The sequence below is a fragment of the Hippocampus zosterae genome, chromosome 5, assembly GCF_025434085.1.
Source record: "Hippocampus zosterae strain Florida chromosome 5, ASM2543408v3, whole genome shotgun sequence".
In the NCBI taxonomy this organism is placed as follows: Eukaryota; Metazoa; Chordata; class Actinopteri; order Syngnathiformes; family Syngnathidae; genus Hippocampus; species Hippocampus zosterae.
This window is the reverse complement of record NC_067455.1, coordinates 14,142,097-14,158,150: the sequence shown is the minus strand read 5'-3', so window position 1 is coordinate 14,158,150 and position 16,054 is coordinate 14,142,097. Positions and strand designations below refer to the sequence as shown.

Below are 16,054 nucleotides of genomic sequence, written 5' to 3'. Positions count from 1 at the left end.
CAAGGTGTGATAGTGGAAGTGAATGTTTCTTTGTGTATGTGTGCCCTGCAATTGACTGTCAATCAGTTCAGGGTATACGCCACCTACTGCCCGAAGACAGCCGAGCTCGGCTCCAACACGCCCGTGGACCTCATGAGGATTAGCAGCTTAGATAATGGTTGGATGGACGTTTCTGTTCATTGTGTACAGGAATAAAAAAATGTACATGTGTTAAAATATTTAGCCACTAGAGGTTGAAAGCGAGACGTGATTAAAAGGAAAGTATTGGATTTCAGATTTCAAAATTACTTCATCCCTGGCAGTTGCTGGGAACATGCAAAACTATTTATTGAACACAGTTGTGATCATCAGACACAGAGAACGTTTATTTTATTTTTATACAATGTATTTATCCCCGCAATCTTAAACGATCATGTACTGTTTTCAGTGTCGTATTGTATTGACCTCACAACATGCCTTTTGCAGTGATTGATTCTTTACGTTTGTGTACTTTGTATCTTGTATTGTGTGCATTTTGTTAGTAAATATATATTTTTTCAAAGTTTGTGATTTATATTTATAAATTTACCATTTTCTGTAACATTTTAAAATTTATTTCACTTTGTCTTTTTTCCTTTTTAAATAGAGCACCGTATCTCAAATACCTGGCATTTAAACAAGGGTGTATATATTTTTTTATGTCCACTGCATGTAAATAAAATTGCATGAATTTTGTTTTGGTAAAATGTTATTAGACGTTAATTTAAAAAAATATATTATTTAACAAAATGTACTAAAATAAAAACATTGGCACAAGCATTTAGACATTTTATTTTAAATTAGTAATGATTTACTATTGTAATACAGACTGTGATTGGCTCCACTTATTCGAACAAATTATAATAAATAGGGACACCAAGCAAACCTAATAGATTGAATATTTCTCATGATTTATTCTTGATGAAAATTGACTGTTAAAATTCTTTAAAACACGCCGAAACTGGTTGGCTTGACTGTTTAATCCTATACATTAAGGAGAAGATAAACAATGATGTCATCTAATGAACAATTAGTATGTATAAGACAACTGTACATGGTGGGTTATGTTAAAATTCTTTAAACCACCAATAGTGGGAGGTTTGGTGTTTAATCTGATAAGGAGAAGCCACACATTGATGTCATCTGACAAATTGTTACATATCAAAAAAATAAAAAAATGCCATTTCAACATGCATTTAAAACTATTTAAAAATTCAAAAGCACATCATGTTCATTGTGAAGCGAGTTTCCATTCCTTTGGCACCACTGTATTAAAGGGTCTTTCCAAGAAATTGTCCAAGCATGTGAAGTTTCTGTTGGGCATGTCAAAAAAGCAGCACACCTCAGGGAGTTTCACTTGTTTTGGAGTTGTGAAACATTCTCCTCAGTGAGGATGTGAATCCAGGAGAATAAGGAAGCTACAGTGTTGATGTGGGAAAAAAAGCTGCAGTTGCATAAGCATCACAAACGTGCCTAACATTAATAAAAAAGCTAGTTGCAAAATAAGAGTCAAAACATGACTCACATACATGCCATACTAGATATCAAAATTTTTCAATCTTTTCTTATCCCTTCACTTCACCGCTCAACATGTTTAGAAGTTAGGGACCTCAGAAACGTCATTCTGTGATTAATAAAGTCTTTTAAAAAATTACAAAGGGATCATACTGAAAACAGGGCATTCCAACTTCACACTGAATAGAAGCATGATTTCTGAAGCTACTGTATTGTTGTATTGTGAATGTTCCTCTTGTTGGTGAAGAACAGGTGAAAAATCAGTTTGAGTTTCAGGTTAGATCCTCCACCTCTTGAACGCCATCACCAAACTGCAGCTGTAGAATAGGGTTACCACAAATGCAAATACCTGTGACAAACAACAAATAAACAGAATGTGGAGAAAATATCAATCAACTTGATGGACAGCAAACTGTACCGGCTAGCTAAATCCCAAATCAGTTTGATTGCTTTAAGGCAAATTTCTGATGAGAATTTGATTCCAAGTTGTGGACTTCTAAGCTGCCACAGAACTCCACTAAACTGTCCATCTATCCATCCATTTTCGATACCGTTTGAACACATGGATGAGCTTTGGATAAGCGGCAGGTTCTACGCAGGTAGTGTTCATTATGAAAACCAAACCTAAATTTCTATCTATCTAACTATGAGTTCAAGTATCTTGAGATTTTGTTTATGAGTGAGGGGAGGATGGAGCGGGAGATCTACAAAGCGGATTGTTGCAGCTTCTGCAGTGATCCAGACCCTGGATTGGACTGTCGCCGTAAAGAAAGAACTGAGCTGAAAGGGAAAGCGATCGATTTCTTGGTCTTTCTACCCTCACCCATGGTCACAACTTCTGGGTCGTGGGTGAAAAAATAAGATCCTGGATACAAGCAGACACAAGAGTGGCTGGGCTGTCCCTATGAGATAAGGTGAGAAGCTCAGTCATCCGGGAAGGGCCTAGAGTCGAGCCGTCCGCATTGAGAGGAGAAGGATGAGGTCGCTCGGGCATCTTGTTAGGAGGTCAGCTGGATGCCTCCCCGGTGAGGTGTTCCGGACACTTGGAGGAAGCACCCCAAGGATGACCCAGGACATCCTGGAAAGCCTATATTTCCCGGCAGGCTTGACACTCCTGAACTTTACAACTATTATTAATTTCTGTGAGACCACAAAGTAGTTTTTTTCTTTTAAAGAAATGTGTTATTTTTTATGATTGAATTACTTTAACAAAAAGTTTAGTTCACGTGATTTGCGCATGTGCAGTGGCACATGTACAGTAGCTCGAGGAGCTGGGTCTGTGACAACCCTCTGTGTGAATGAGCTATTTACTTCCCACAGCAGCAGCATCACCATTATCAGTATCAGGATATACACTGACACATGACTATTTAGCACATCCGCCTCACAGTGCGGAGGTCATGGATTTGTATCTGGCTCCGGCATACCTGTGTGGAGTTTGTATGTTCTTCTGCGTTTTTTTTTCCCGGGTACTCCGGTTTCCTCCCACATTTCAGCAACATGCATGGTAGGGCTGATTGGAAACTCTAAATTGTCCGTAGGTGTGACTGTGAGTGATATGGTTGTTCTTTAATGTCCAGTTGACAATTAGCTCATGGTGTACCCCGCCTAATGCACCAAGACAGGTGGGATACCCGCAACCCTCTTGAGGAGAAGCGGCTCGGATCATGCCTGGATGGATGGACACTGACACCCAATTAGAAAGGCTTTCCAACCATATTTTACTCACCGTGGCCACTACGTTAATATTAAACTGGTTGTCAGTCATCACAGTGAATACATTTCCGCGAGGGTAGTGGATACACATAACAGTTCCTGTGCTGTTTGGCAGGGGTGTGATGATGGCTCCTCCATTGGCTGCCGTTGTCGCTGCCTCCAGCACAAAGGCAGCAAAATAAAAAAGCAAAGCTAAAAAATGGTAAAAAACATCCTGAAAATGAGAAGAGAGGGAGTGTTAGGATGGCATGGCACTTAGCACACATCTATACCATGGCCTAAAGAATGTGGATGGCTGACTCCTCTGGGTTTCCTAAAAAGAGTATCTGAAGTTTAAAATTATTGCGCAATTCGGCCAGGAGGTGGGAGTATATTATTGTACATCAATTTTAACGTCACTGCACTGACTCCTTTTATTATTCAGGGTTAATTTGGAGGTTATTATACAGGTTTTTAAATGACTTAACGGTAATAGTCCTTCTTATCTGTCAGATCTCCTTTTACCCGGTGAATCCTCACATGCTCTGAAGTCCTCCCGCTCTGGCCTATTAGCAAACCCTTGGGTCAGGACATGCTCACAGCACAGGCCACATGTCAGTTCCACCCCTGGAGTATGTGGACATGGGTATTCATGAAAACCAACACAGACAACCACAGGGACCACACATAGAATGATATGGACAGCACCAGGAACCGTAATTTTCCTCTCCCAAACCTGATACCCATCGTAGTACCAAGACAGACCTGTCAGAGTCAGCCTAGTGCCATGAGTCATCCAGACCGACATATACGGTAATACTAAAAGAAATGAAAGAGAGTACTACCGCCACTACTACTACAAGATGAAACGTAAGGAGCTAGCATAACTGTTGTCTTATATGGGAATTAGTCTAATTGTAGTTGCAAGCACTTCTCCTTGTCATTTTTATTGTGGTCAAGACACATTATAAGACAAACACTCAACACAAACAGTTGCTCCTTTCTACTTATGTTGTGCAACCACGCACGTTTCATTGAACTGTAAATGTTATTGAAACACGCAGAACAGCCCTGGAGTGTACAGTACAGTCAATAATTCCACATACTAAAACAAGGCACACACTACAAACATGGCAAAACGAAGAGTCATCGCATTACACAGGTAGACAAAAGAGTTAGAGGGGAGTTTGTGTTGTCGATCCTGTGAGTTTGATTGGACAACAACAGCGAGGTCTTTGTTTTGTTCTGGTGTGAGCTCATCATCCACATCGCTCAATTGTTCTGATGAAAACAAACAAAACATGCTTGGCTTCTTCTGAACAAAGCTTAGTGCTGAGAACAAAGCTGCAAGGCAATTTCACAGAAATTGTCATTTCCTGGGCTATGCTAACTAAACTTGTACACAAATTGTATCCTACAAAGAAATTGTATATCTTTGTTAGAAGAAGAAAGAATTGTAATTTGCACAGATTTGAGCTCCAGGTGTAAATCCTGATCAAAACAATGGCTAGCGATGAAATTACTATCATGACTAGTAGGACAGTACAGTCCCACTGAGAAAACCACTCTCTTTGAGAAAGCGTATGTAGTGCTCTTTGAATCCATTCATCCCATTATTCTAGCAGATATCCAAAAGCCATGAAACCTCAATTTAACACTGTAATCAAAAGGAAAACAGAAGATTCTGAAGGTTTTATTTCAACAGAAGGTGAGCACTTTTTTTCCCCCTATTACATTTTATTAAATTATGCCGAGCTGTCTACTTTCTTCATTTGGAGTTATTTAGTTGCCCGTCACCTTGGATGCCACACGAGCATCTTATCAACAATATAGTATAAGGGTAATGTAATTGCGACAACTCTACTAGTTTATAACAGAATGTTTACCTGAAAATATTAATTTACCGTACTGCACTGCTCGAGGAAAACTGGTTACCAGTTTTTCATGTTTAAACCCCAGGTATCTTTCCACTGGATATATGCATCTTAAACACGGTTACAGTGTGTGTGTGTGTGTGTGTGTACACACAAACATTTTAAAATTCTATCACCACAAAATGACAGCAGATAGCTCAATGAATACATGATTACATGCACTGGCTGCTCCAAGGAACAAACCAACACCAGACTCGAATACTACCTACCAAAAAATTCCAGTCGATGTTGATGCGGTCAGCCAGGCCAGTGATGAGGAGGAAGAGGTAGGCGGAGGAGAGGAAGAAGGCAGTGACGGATACAAACATCACCCACCCTTGCAGCAGAGGGACTGGCACATTGGAGGAAGCCACCAGGATCCATACTAAACCACCAAATAACTGGAGACACAAGCATCAGCACGTCAACACATAACTTTATTCTCAGTGTTTCAGAATACACCCATATAGACACCTCATTGTACCAAAATGGGACTTTCATATATCCATTGCAGTTCTTCACCAGTGTAAAGTACAACTATGACAATATAATTTAGCCAAAAGTCGAAACACCCCAAAATACTTTTATCCATCCATCCATTTTCTGATCCGCTTATTTATTTATTTATTTATTTATTGGTTTGGTTTGTTTATTGAACATAAAACATATACAGTAATAATTTGACAGAAAATAAATAAAATAGTAAAAAGGAAAGAAAAATCAGTCATCATTCAACACAGTTATTATGTTCAAGGGAGTAGGAAGAAGTAAAGAACGTATCTAGTGAGACCCCGTGTTATGTGTTTATATCTAATAAATCATTTTTATATCAATCAGAAAAGAAACAAAGTAAGAAGAAAGAAGTCTCCATTAAGGCTCATGCTTTACCCTTAACTGTGATATGTTTACAACTTTTGGTTTGTATCGGGATTTTATACATACACACCCTGGCACTCTTGTGTCAATTTTCTCTTGTATTCATAATGGATATTTCCATACATTTCTCTATTTATCAACTTAGTTCTGATTTATCATTATATTTAATGTTTAGAATTTATCCTTTTAACTCTGATTGATGTAGGTTGTTTGTACTATTTTTTAAAATTTGTTCTTGAACTCAGCAGGCGATTTACTCATTTTCAGGTCCGTTTCGAAATTATTCCTCAGATTAACACCTTTGATAGATATACTTCTTTGCTTGATGTTTGTTCTTGGTTTGAGTTTTTTGAATAAGTTGGTACCTCTTAAATCATAGTTGCTTTCCTCACAGGGATCGCGGCGTGCGCTGGAGCCTATCCCAGCTTTCTTCGGGCAGTAGGCAGGGTACACAATGAACTGATTGCCAGCCAATCGCTGGGTACATAGAGACGAACAACCGTCCACACTCAAAATCACACCTAAGGACAATTTGGAGTTCCCAATAAACCTGCCATGCATGTGTTTGGAGTGTGGGAGGAAACCGGAGTACTCCGAGAACCATGTTCTCCCCACTCTGCCATGGGGAGAACATGCAAACCGCACACAGGAAGGCCGGAGCCAGAATCGAATCCTGCACAACTGCACTGTCAGGGTGATGCACTAACCAGTCGACCATCGGGCCACCCCCCCAAAATGCATATGCAATACAAGTCAAACCAAATTTGGAGTTTAAATAATCATTGTGCGTGATGCCACTAAATCAAGTAAGAAAGCTCATTAAGCATCAGGAATGAATGCAACTAGTGTCCTTTGCTTCTTAGGGGGGGGGGTTCATATTATTTGTGATACCACCGCAGAGGGCTACCAATGAGAAAGGTGAAAAGGAAATACGTGATGATACACTCTAAAAATACTTCAGTCAAAAATAAGAAAATTTAGGTTAAATTTGACCCAATTTGTGGGTTAAAAAAAGGAACAACCCACACTTGGGTCAATTTTTGTAAAAATTGGATTATTCAGTTTTGATTCAAGTTTTAGGGTTAAATGAAAAGAACAAATTGGGTCAAAACAATGCAAATAATTGGGTTATTCCATTTAGACCCAAATTCTAGGGGTAAATGAATATCCATCCTTGCATCCATCCATCCATCTATCGACTTTCTCATCCGGTTACCCTCACAACAGTCGTGGGGCATGCTGGATCCGATACGAGCTGTCTACGGGCTGTCTGCAGGATACACCCTAAACTGGTTGCCAGTCAACCGCAGGGCAAACATAGATGAACAACCATCTGCGCTCACACTCACACCTAGGGACAATTTTCAGTGTTCCATTAACCTGCCACGCATGTTTGTGGAATGTGGGAGGAAACCACAGTACCCAGAGAAAACCCACACGGGCACGGGGAGAACATGCAAACTCCACACAAGAAGGCCGGAGCCGGAATCGAAGCCTGCAACTGCACTGTCAAGCCGACATGCTAACAAGTCAACCACCGGGCCACCCTCATTAATATATCTATAATTTGTATTTTATGTAACTGTTTTGATTAAAACATACCACCATTAAAACGTTTTAATCTCGATTAATCCTTGGTAAATTAATTAAATAAATAGCCCTTTTCAAATAAGCAAAAAAACAGCCTCTTTTATGTTCTATTTTTGTACATTAACATTACAAAATAAAGGCCTATTTAATCCTTTGTCAAAAAAATCACATTTTCTGCCTTTAATTAACATCTCTGTTAGTGTTAAGGAACCAACACATTTAAATTAATATTTATTCAGGCTAAATAAGTTTTCTCTGCAGGGTGTTCGGGCTCTCCCTTATAGATCAGGTGAGAAGCTCGGTCATCTGGGAGGGGCTCAGAGTCGAGGCGCTGCTTCTCCACATTGAGAGTAGCTAGATAAGGTGGAAAGGGAATCTGATTAGGATGCCTTTTGGACGTCTCCCTGGCAAGGTGTTCCAGGCATGTCCCACTGGCAAGAGACCCCGGGGATGACCCAGGACACGCATGAGAAACTATGTCACCCAGTTGGCCTGGGACCGCCTCGGGATCCGCCGGGACTCAAAGAAGTGGCTGGGGAGAGGGAAGTCTGGGCTTCCCTACTAAAGCTGCTGCCCCCGCGACCCGACCCCATATAAGCGGCGGAAAATGGATGGATGAATATTCTGACCAATTTAAGGAATCCAGTCATTCAGCTTCTAATATCTAAATTATGAAACAGTTCTGAGTGTAACCTCAGAACCAGAAATGCAACTCATATTGACAGAGGACATGGTATGGCTGATAATCACGATATGGGCAATGCAATTAATCATACAAAAAAGTATTGTTACTTAACATGTGTTAATTGCAAAAAATTGCCATACAAATGGTCAGTAGTTTACTTTCTTTTACTTTTAAGTTACACGAGCATGACAAGAAAAAAGCGTTAGAACATTGTTTTTATAGTTGATAAAGGTGTTATAATGGTGTCATCTTTGTAGTAATTCACTTCACACCAATTGTCATGAGGAAAATTGCTTTGAATATAGAACATTAATATCAACCAACTTCGTTTGATGCTGCAATGTCTGTATAATTCGATCAGGATGCACAGTTTTCCCATTAAAACCCATACTAAATATTAAAACACTGAATTCATAAATGGTTAAACAAATCATTTCACAATTACAACAAACAATGCGATATACTTAATTTACATGCTATGATAAAATCCTGTCAAATGCACGTCTCATTCGACGATAAAATAGAAATAATTCAAATAGGCAAAACCTCAGGGGTGTCAAGGACCGGGAGATCACCTTGCAGTTCTAAAAGGTCGTCAGGAGAGACCACGGGGTTGCTACAAGTATACAATGGCTGAACATCCACAACAGTCATCCCATGAGTTCCTGATCAACACTTACAATTTCTAAGCAGATCAGCGCCCCAGAGTAAGTCCTCAACACTTCCAGTCCCAAAGGCAGCGAAATTGTGGCTCCTGGGAAAGAGGTGACAGCGGGATTGGTGGCCGGCTCCGACATCTCTCCGTCCGCCTCTTTCTCGGCCGCCTCTCTGGCTCTCTCACCCCCCAGAGAACCCAGTGGCACAACGAACAGGAGGCGCGGGGGAAATTCCTCCGGAGTCATGTGTCCCTCTCCTACAGAACAGGTCGGACAGGTGCAGCGGCCACTCCCTTGAAGCCATGATGCTGCGTTCACAGACATCACGGATTCACCAGAGTCTCCATTTCAAAATGGCCTGGGCGAACGAGACTATGAAATTGTTCTCATGGTTGATTTCCCGAAAATAGATGAGAGAAATCAACGATACACTGAGAAATTGAGCTACTCCCCCCCCCCCTCGTCCCACACACACACACGCACGCACACACACCACTAAGAACTAATGCAAAACTCCACTGGATTAGATTACATCCAAAGGTGTGAGTCTGCATGTAGAATAACTGCCCAAATGAATTAAATCGTGTCTCACGTTATCTAACCAAGGAGAATCCTTAAACTCCAAATACTGACTGGCTATGGGAAAAAAGCGGAAAAAAGGCAAAATACACTATTTTCTTTTCCCCCTGTTTATTGTTTATTGACCAAAGGCTTATTTGTTTCGTGCGTCCTGGAATATCAGTTCTGATCGTTTTATTTTTGTGTGCTGAGAAAAAAAAATCTGAAACTGAAAAGACTTTGTTACTATTTATAACTGTATGGCAAGAGTCGCAGGGGCTACGAGTAAAAGTCTGTACTGTACGACTTCTTCCAATTTACCTTTGGACATGTGAGGTGATTGGTTGTTTTGGGGTTTTTGTTTTATTGCTGTTAAGGTCTTTAAGTCTTAAATTGAATTATGATCCTTTCCCTTGTCTTTCTTTGGTGTAATCAACGTGTTCAATTAAAACATAATAATATCATTTTTAAAAGTATTGGATGTTGTCATAGTCGTTCTAATCACATCTGAAGGCAACACGTTTGCACTTGATCATCCAGTTAAAACACTCACTTATTGTATTGCTTAGGCAAGAAGGAAAAGAAGGACGAACTGGGTCATTCATTAATTACTTATAAGTGACCGAGAGAAGAAATGAAGGCAAATGAAGGGACAATGGTATGGCTCAGAGTTAATTAAATGCAGGTGTAAAAACGCCAAACAAATAACCATAAGTGTAGAATTTACCAGTAAGCTGACAGCAGAGAAATAACAAGAAAAATGTCCACACTGATGTTAAAACACACTAAAGAGTTCAACTTGACGCTTTTACAAGTCTATAGTTGTGAGGTTGTCAGGACCATGCTACAGTTAATATTTAGCCAGGATTTGGAATACAAGTACCAATATTGACTTAACCTCCAAGAGGGCATTTCGGCACTGGGTTAAGAGGGGTGGTGGCGAGTTCCAGTGAATGAAGGGACGGTGCGACAGTCCATCACTTGCGATAATGATAATGCCTTTGTTTTTAAGTGCCCCAATGTTTGCTTGGCAGATCTTGATCAACTGACAACACGTTATTTTCGAAGGAAAGGAAATGAATGAGATTTGTGAGAAGGAGATTTTTCACTCTTTGTGTTCACAGAAAAAAATACCAACCCCCGCCCCCCCCCAAAAAAAACCCTCCACAGTCAGTTACGATTACTTTTTGTTGACTGCTTTGTCTTTCATTTATTGGCAGATTGTGTTTATTTCAACTTGCAAACTAATGTTAGTAGGGTGACACCATTCGGCGAGAGTTGCAACATATTTGAGTCAAGTTTGATGGAGTAAATTTGCTCACAGTTCACAGGTCTGTCTCAGTACAGCCCGGTCCCAAATGGGCTGAAACCCAGTGACGGAGTAATGATGTATTTCAGTTATCATACATTTGCATATTTATAATGATGAATTGATTTTGGCTGCAAAAAAGAATGCTTCTGCTTGCAATGAAAAATGCTTATGCTCTTAATAAAGAAATGCTTATGCTCTGAAAAAAGATATACATTCATTCATTCATTCATTCATCTTCCTAACCGCTTGATCCTCACTAGGGTCGCGGGGGGTGCTGGAGCCTATCCCAGCTGTCTCCGGGCAGTAGGCGGGGGACACCCTGGATCGGTTGCCAGCCAATCGCAGGGCAAAAGATATACATATACTGATAATAAAGAATGGTGAGTGCACTGTGCGACAGATAGGGGACACAACCACCTTTCCGAGAATGTGGTTGGAAAGAGATAAGGTAATAAGACAAAACAAGAGCAAGGTCGGAGTGGTTGGAACTGTCAACACCAGATGCAGCTTACTTGGCGTTTGTGTCATGATTGCGCACATGTACATAATTTTCATTCACAAACTGTACGCACACATAGACAAACAAGTTCAGTGTGGGTCTTCAACAGCCCTCACTCCTTAGGTTGGACACACACATGGATTAGATTCCATCCATCCATTAATTTTCTGAACTGCTTTATCCTCACAAGGGTTGCGGGGCATGGGGGAGCCTATTCCAGCTGTCTTCGGGCAGTAGGCGGAGAACACCCTTAACTGGTTGCCAGCCAATCGCAGGGCACACAGAGACGAACAACTATCTACGCTCACACTCACACCTAGGGACAATTTGGAGTGTTCAAAAAGCCTGCCATGCATGTGTTTGGAATGTGGGAGGAAACCGGAGGACCCAGAGGAAACCGGAGGACCCAGAGGAAACCCACACAGGCACAGGCAGAACACGCAAACTCCACATAGGAAGCACGAAGGCCAGAGCATTCATTTCCTCTTTATAGTTGAATGACTGTAAATAAGTACGGTAAATAATCATAAGATGCAAATATTATGGAGTTCTTCAAAATAAGCCACCCTTTCCTTAAAACTGTAAGGCACAAAAAAGGGCTTGTACAGTATTTCAATTTCCTTTTTCTTTATTAGCACAGTGGTTAATGTTGGAAACTCATATGACAGTGTGAGAACAAATGAATGTTGAAATGTAACTGAAAACATTGCTTGTACATAATAACTGTGTTGAATGAAGACTGATTTCTTTCTTATGACCTTATCTACCTTATTTTCTGTCAAATTATTACTGTATATGTTTTATGTTCAATAAACAATAAACAACAACAACAACAACAAATATGGAGGTCATTGTTTGACCATGGATGATTTCTTTTTTCATGATTTTCTGTTACACTAATGCACAAACGCACGCACACGCTTGTACATGCGCACGCACGCACGCACGCACACACACACACACACACACACACACACACACACACACACACACACACACACACGCACAAATGAAACAAACAAATCATGTTAATCCTCACAAATCCAAGAAAGTTTCTCAGAACAGGGCATGTCATTCCATCCCCCTCCTGAATGGGAATGCTCCACACAGTCCTCTGCACTGATATCATCATTCGGTTCCCCTTTTTGCCAAAATCCTTCAAAGTCCAGTTTGTTCCCATTCACCCACTTCCACTTGCCCTCATGCTCCAAGTCAGAGAGACCGATCCACACTCGATCATAATATACAGAGATAAAATTTTCCTCCTCTTTAGAAGTGACAATGACCAGGTCACCTCCTCGGTCTTGGCAGTCTCTTCTACTCGATCTCCATGACTTAGTTTCACCTTTCTCAGAGATGTAGTAGCATTTCTCCTTGAATTTAACCCACTTTGTTGGGCAAAGTTTGACTAAAAGAAGCACAAAAATTGGACACAATTAATATATTCATACATATAAATCTATCCATCCATTTTCTGAACCGCTTTATCCTCACAAGGGGAGGAAACCGGCGCACCCGGTGAATACCCATGCATGCATGGGGAGAACATGCAAACTCCACACAGGAAGGCCAGAGCTGGAATTGAACCCCGTAGCTCTGCACGGTGAAGTCGACACGCTAACCAGCCGACCACCAGGCCGCAAATAAAAATCCAGTATAATTATTTAGATAGATAGCTAGATAGATAGATCGATAGGTTCTTTTGAATCAGCTCTCATTTGTAATTCAATGGACAGCGAAGTGAGAGTGTCAGTTTAGTTCTTAATGTAATCTTCATCTTGCTCGTTTAATTATGCTTAGCAGGAATCCCAAAGAAGGATGGATGTGTTTATAATCAGGTTTCAACTTTTTTTGTGTGTGTCGTACCAACCTGATCTGTTCCTATTTAATTCTTGAGCCTCCTCCTTTAAGCCATCTCGACTTGCAGCCACTTTGCTGAATCGGCTCTGCAGCACCTCCAGCTCTTTGGTCAGGTTGCTGGACACTAAACTCAGTTGGTCTCGTTCAACCGTGAGGTTGTCCCGCTCTGTCCTGAGGCCGTCTCGCTCAGTTTGGAGGGTATCTTTCTCATTTTTGAGGGCATCTCGCTCACGTTTAAGAGCTTCTTGCTCCTTTTGGAGGGTGCTTTTATCAGACCTGAGAGTGTCAACCTCACTTTTGAGAACGTCATGCTGAATTTGAAGCGTGTCTCGCTCATGTTGTAGGGTCTCTTTCTCATCCTTTAGCAAATCCCGCTCACTTTTTAGCTTTTCTTCCTCCTTTTTTAGGACTCCATGCTCAATTTCGAGGGTGTCTCGCTCGTTTTTAAGGATCTCCTGCTCATTTCGGAGTGTGTCTAGGTCAGTCTTGTAGGTTCCTTGTTCAATTTTTAGGGCATCGCGTTCACTGTGGAGGGAGTTCCGCTCATTTTCGAGAACATCTCGCTGGTTCCGAAGGATATCTCGCTCATTTTGAAGGCGGTCTCGCTCCGCTTTGACAGTGTCCTTCTCTTTAGTCAGAGAACAGAGCTTGGTCTCTAACTGATTATTGGTTTCTAACAAGGTGCTGTATTTGCCTTGCAACTGAAAACATTGTGAAGTCAGATTGGGACAGGTGGTGAGACCATTGGACGGTTGTTGAGTGTCTTTCAGAGGGCTTCGTCTAATGTCTGGAACAAAATGAGCACATTCTGAATCCTTAAAAGAACCGCAGAAGAATATCGTCATTAATAACAACTGTTGATGAGCGACCAATGCAATGACATCAGCACAATGTTGTTTGGACTTGCAATCATGTCACGGCATGTACTCACATTGGCCCACCATGGCTATGATAATAGCCAGCAGGAGAAGATAGAGCAAACAGAGTGCAACACCTCCAATGCACCTAACTGAGTCACAAATAACAAAATACAGACAAGCAGCATTCATTTGGTCGCGTTTGCTCATTTTTTAAATAAATAAATGCAAGTGATTTTTACCTGATTTTCGAAATCCCCGGCCATGTTCTGATTTCGAGTCCATTAATTCCCAACCATCTGCTGTAATCATCCCCGATTTGCTGTTAAATGTCACTGACATGTGTCCGATTTGTATTGACACCCCCTTGGTTCTCACCAACACCAAGTGTTGCAACAAAAAGTCCTTGCTTTGGCTCCGGCATCTGCTGAATCAGGGGGAAAAAAAAGAATAGCCACGCCTTTCGATGATTTTAAAGGAGCCATCCGGGGAAAAAAGTTATGACCTGTAATAAATCTCCAGAGCACATGGAGCACAAATCCTCGTATGAACTGTCATCTGACATCCTCTCTGTGTACTTATATCGAGAGTAACTTGTAAAACTTTGGGCGTTTTGGGTTGTGTCTTTCATCATCAGTAGAAGATGGTCCAAATCTTTTAGATTATAGGACAGTCAGCAAACTTCACATTTCCTCATTGCAATAAAAGGAAGTCACCAAATTCTGAATGGGCATCATTGTTAATATGCATGTCCTTGCAGTCCTTACTCGACTTTTAAACACCTCACCGTCAAAATAAAGTGTTTTGGATAGAAATTTGAACATGTCAAGGTCAGTGACATTGTGGGGCTGGAGGTGGTCGAGTGGTCGTCTCTCAAATTGCTGTGGGTTTGATCCTCAACCACTGTGACCATGTCAAAGGCGCCTTGAGCAAGATACTGACCCCGGCCGGCAGTTGCTCCTGATGCTGCGTCATATCAGTCGGTAAAATGTGGAGACAGTGTTTCAGCTCTTTGTGTACATGGGTCGAAAAGCTCTATCTAAGCGCATTTACCATATATCAGTCAAAACTTAACATTGATGATTTGCATTTGTGCTTTTAATTTATTGCTTCCACTGTCTTTATTATTGCATGACTTATTTTTATTATTGCATGACTTATTTTACTCCATGTACAGCACTGTGTATGCAGCAATGTTAGTTTCAAGTGCTTTGTCAACAAACGTTTGGTTTGCGTGGTTGCTATTAATTTGGTGTGTTGAGAGAATGAATGTTCATCCTGTTATCACCGGGGGAACAAAGCAAATGAGGTGCCTCAGCAAATATCGTCATTTAACTACTTTAACTCCAGGGCTTCACAATATATTGCCAACTTCTGTGGTCATCAAACGTTCCAATTATATGAACCATTTGAAAATAGGATAAAGATCGAGAATGTATTGAACAATTTGGAACAATTACTGACATTTTTTTAATGTTTCACAACCTCCACACTTTGTCAATGTGATGGCATTTTTTTTGAGGGAAAAAGGTGCGTGGGGGAAAAATGAGCTCCGTGGGCACATGCTGTCATCTAGCATGAATTCTGATTCATCAACATGTGCACAGTGGTGCAAAGAAAATGGGTCGGTATGCACATGTCGTGGATCCGACAGTGATTTTGCACATCCCCTTAAATTATGCGCAGAGTGCAAACATTAATTTCACTCTGGTAGTGAATGTGGCCCATTCACACCAATGGGCACTTTAGTCTTGAATTCACATATGGCAACATACGATACATACAGAGATGTTCCACCTTGTCAGGTGCCACTTGTAAGAGAGTCAGACATGAATGTAATTTATCCATCCATCCATTTTCGACAATGTGTGTCCTCTTTAGGATTGAGAATGTAACCCGGAGTTGATGAGTGGTCTTTGGACAAAAGGGGGGATACACCCTTGGACTGGTTGCCAGCCAATTTATGTGTTTTTGGAAAGTGTGAGGAAGTTGGATAACTACCAGACCAAACCTATGTAAG

The 16,054-nt window shown here is 40.9% G+C and overlaps 3 protein-coding genes across 4 annotated transcripts in view; 1 reads left to right on the top strand and 2 right to left on the bottom strand.

Annotated features, from left to right (window-relative positions):
* The window catches only part of LOC127600853 (F-actin-uncapping protein LRRC16A-like), a 692,893-nt gene that overhangs the window by 519,370 nt on the left and 157,469 nt on the right, over positions 1–16,054 (top strand). The window lies entirely within an intron of this gene.
* On the bottom strand, positions 795–9,221 carry mal2 (mal, T cell differentiation protein 2). Of its 2 annotated transcripts, XM_052065779.1 has the most exons (4): positions 8,973–9,217; positions 5,372–5,542; positions 3,263–3,463; positions 795–1,882 (listed from the first exon to the last, which is right to left on the bottom strand). In XM_052065779.1, the coding sequence occupies exons 1-4, from the start codon at positions 9,192–9,194 to the stop codon at positions 1,811–1,813; spliced, it is 666 nt and encodes a 221-aa protein (XP_051921739.1). In that variant the 5' UTR covers positions 9,195–9,217; the 3' UTR covers positions 795–1,810. The 2 variants fall into 2 exon arrangements, with proteins under 2 accessions (XP_051921739.1, XP_051921737.1); XM_052065777.1 differs by having other exon boundaries at positions 795–3,463; positions 8,973–9,221.
* Positions 11,928–14,578, bottom strand: LOC127600880 (CD209 antigen-like). The gene is made up of 4 exons (XM_052065765.1): positions 14,277–14,578; positions 14,109–14,186; positions 13,188–13,964; positions 11,928–12,725 (listed from the first exon to the last, which is right to left on the bottom strand). Exons 1-4 carry the CDS (start codon positions 14,374–14,376, stop codon positions 12,346–12,348), a joined length of 1,335 nt encoding a protein of 444 aa, XP_051921725.1. The 5' UTR covers positions 14,377–14,578; the 3' UTR covers positions 11,928–12,345.

Bases quoted from the DNA above. Each gene is read 5' to 3' on its own strand.
- mal2 (XM_052065777.1), bottom strand. From the start codon at position 9,194: ATGACTCCGGAGGAATTTCCCCCGCGCCTCCTGTTCGTTGTGCCACTG. The intron at 5,543-8,972 runs GTAAGTGTTGAT...TTGTGTCTCCAG, and splicing joins CGCTGATCTGCTTAGAAATT to TTATTTGGTGGTTTAGTATG. The intron at 3,464-5,371 runs GTAGGTAGTATT...TCTCATTTTCAG, and splicing joins ACATCGACTGGAATTTTTTG to GATGTTTTTTACCATTTTTT.
- LOC127600880 (XM_052065765.1), bottom strand. From the start codon at position 14,376: ATGTCAGTGACATTTAACAGCAAATCGGGGATGATTACAGCAGATGGT. The intron at 14,187-14,276 runs GTAAAAATCACT...TTTGTGACTCAG, and splicing joins CCGGGGATTTCGAAAATCAG to TTAGGTGCATTGGAGGTGTT. The intron at 12,726-13,187 runs GTTGGTACGACA...TGCTTCTTTTAG, and splicing joins ATTAAATAGGAACAGATCAG to TCAAACTTTGCCCAACAAAG.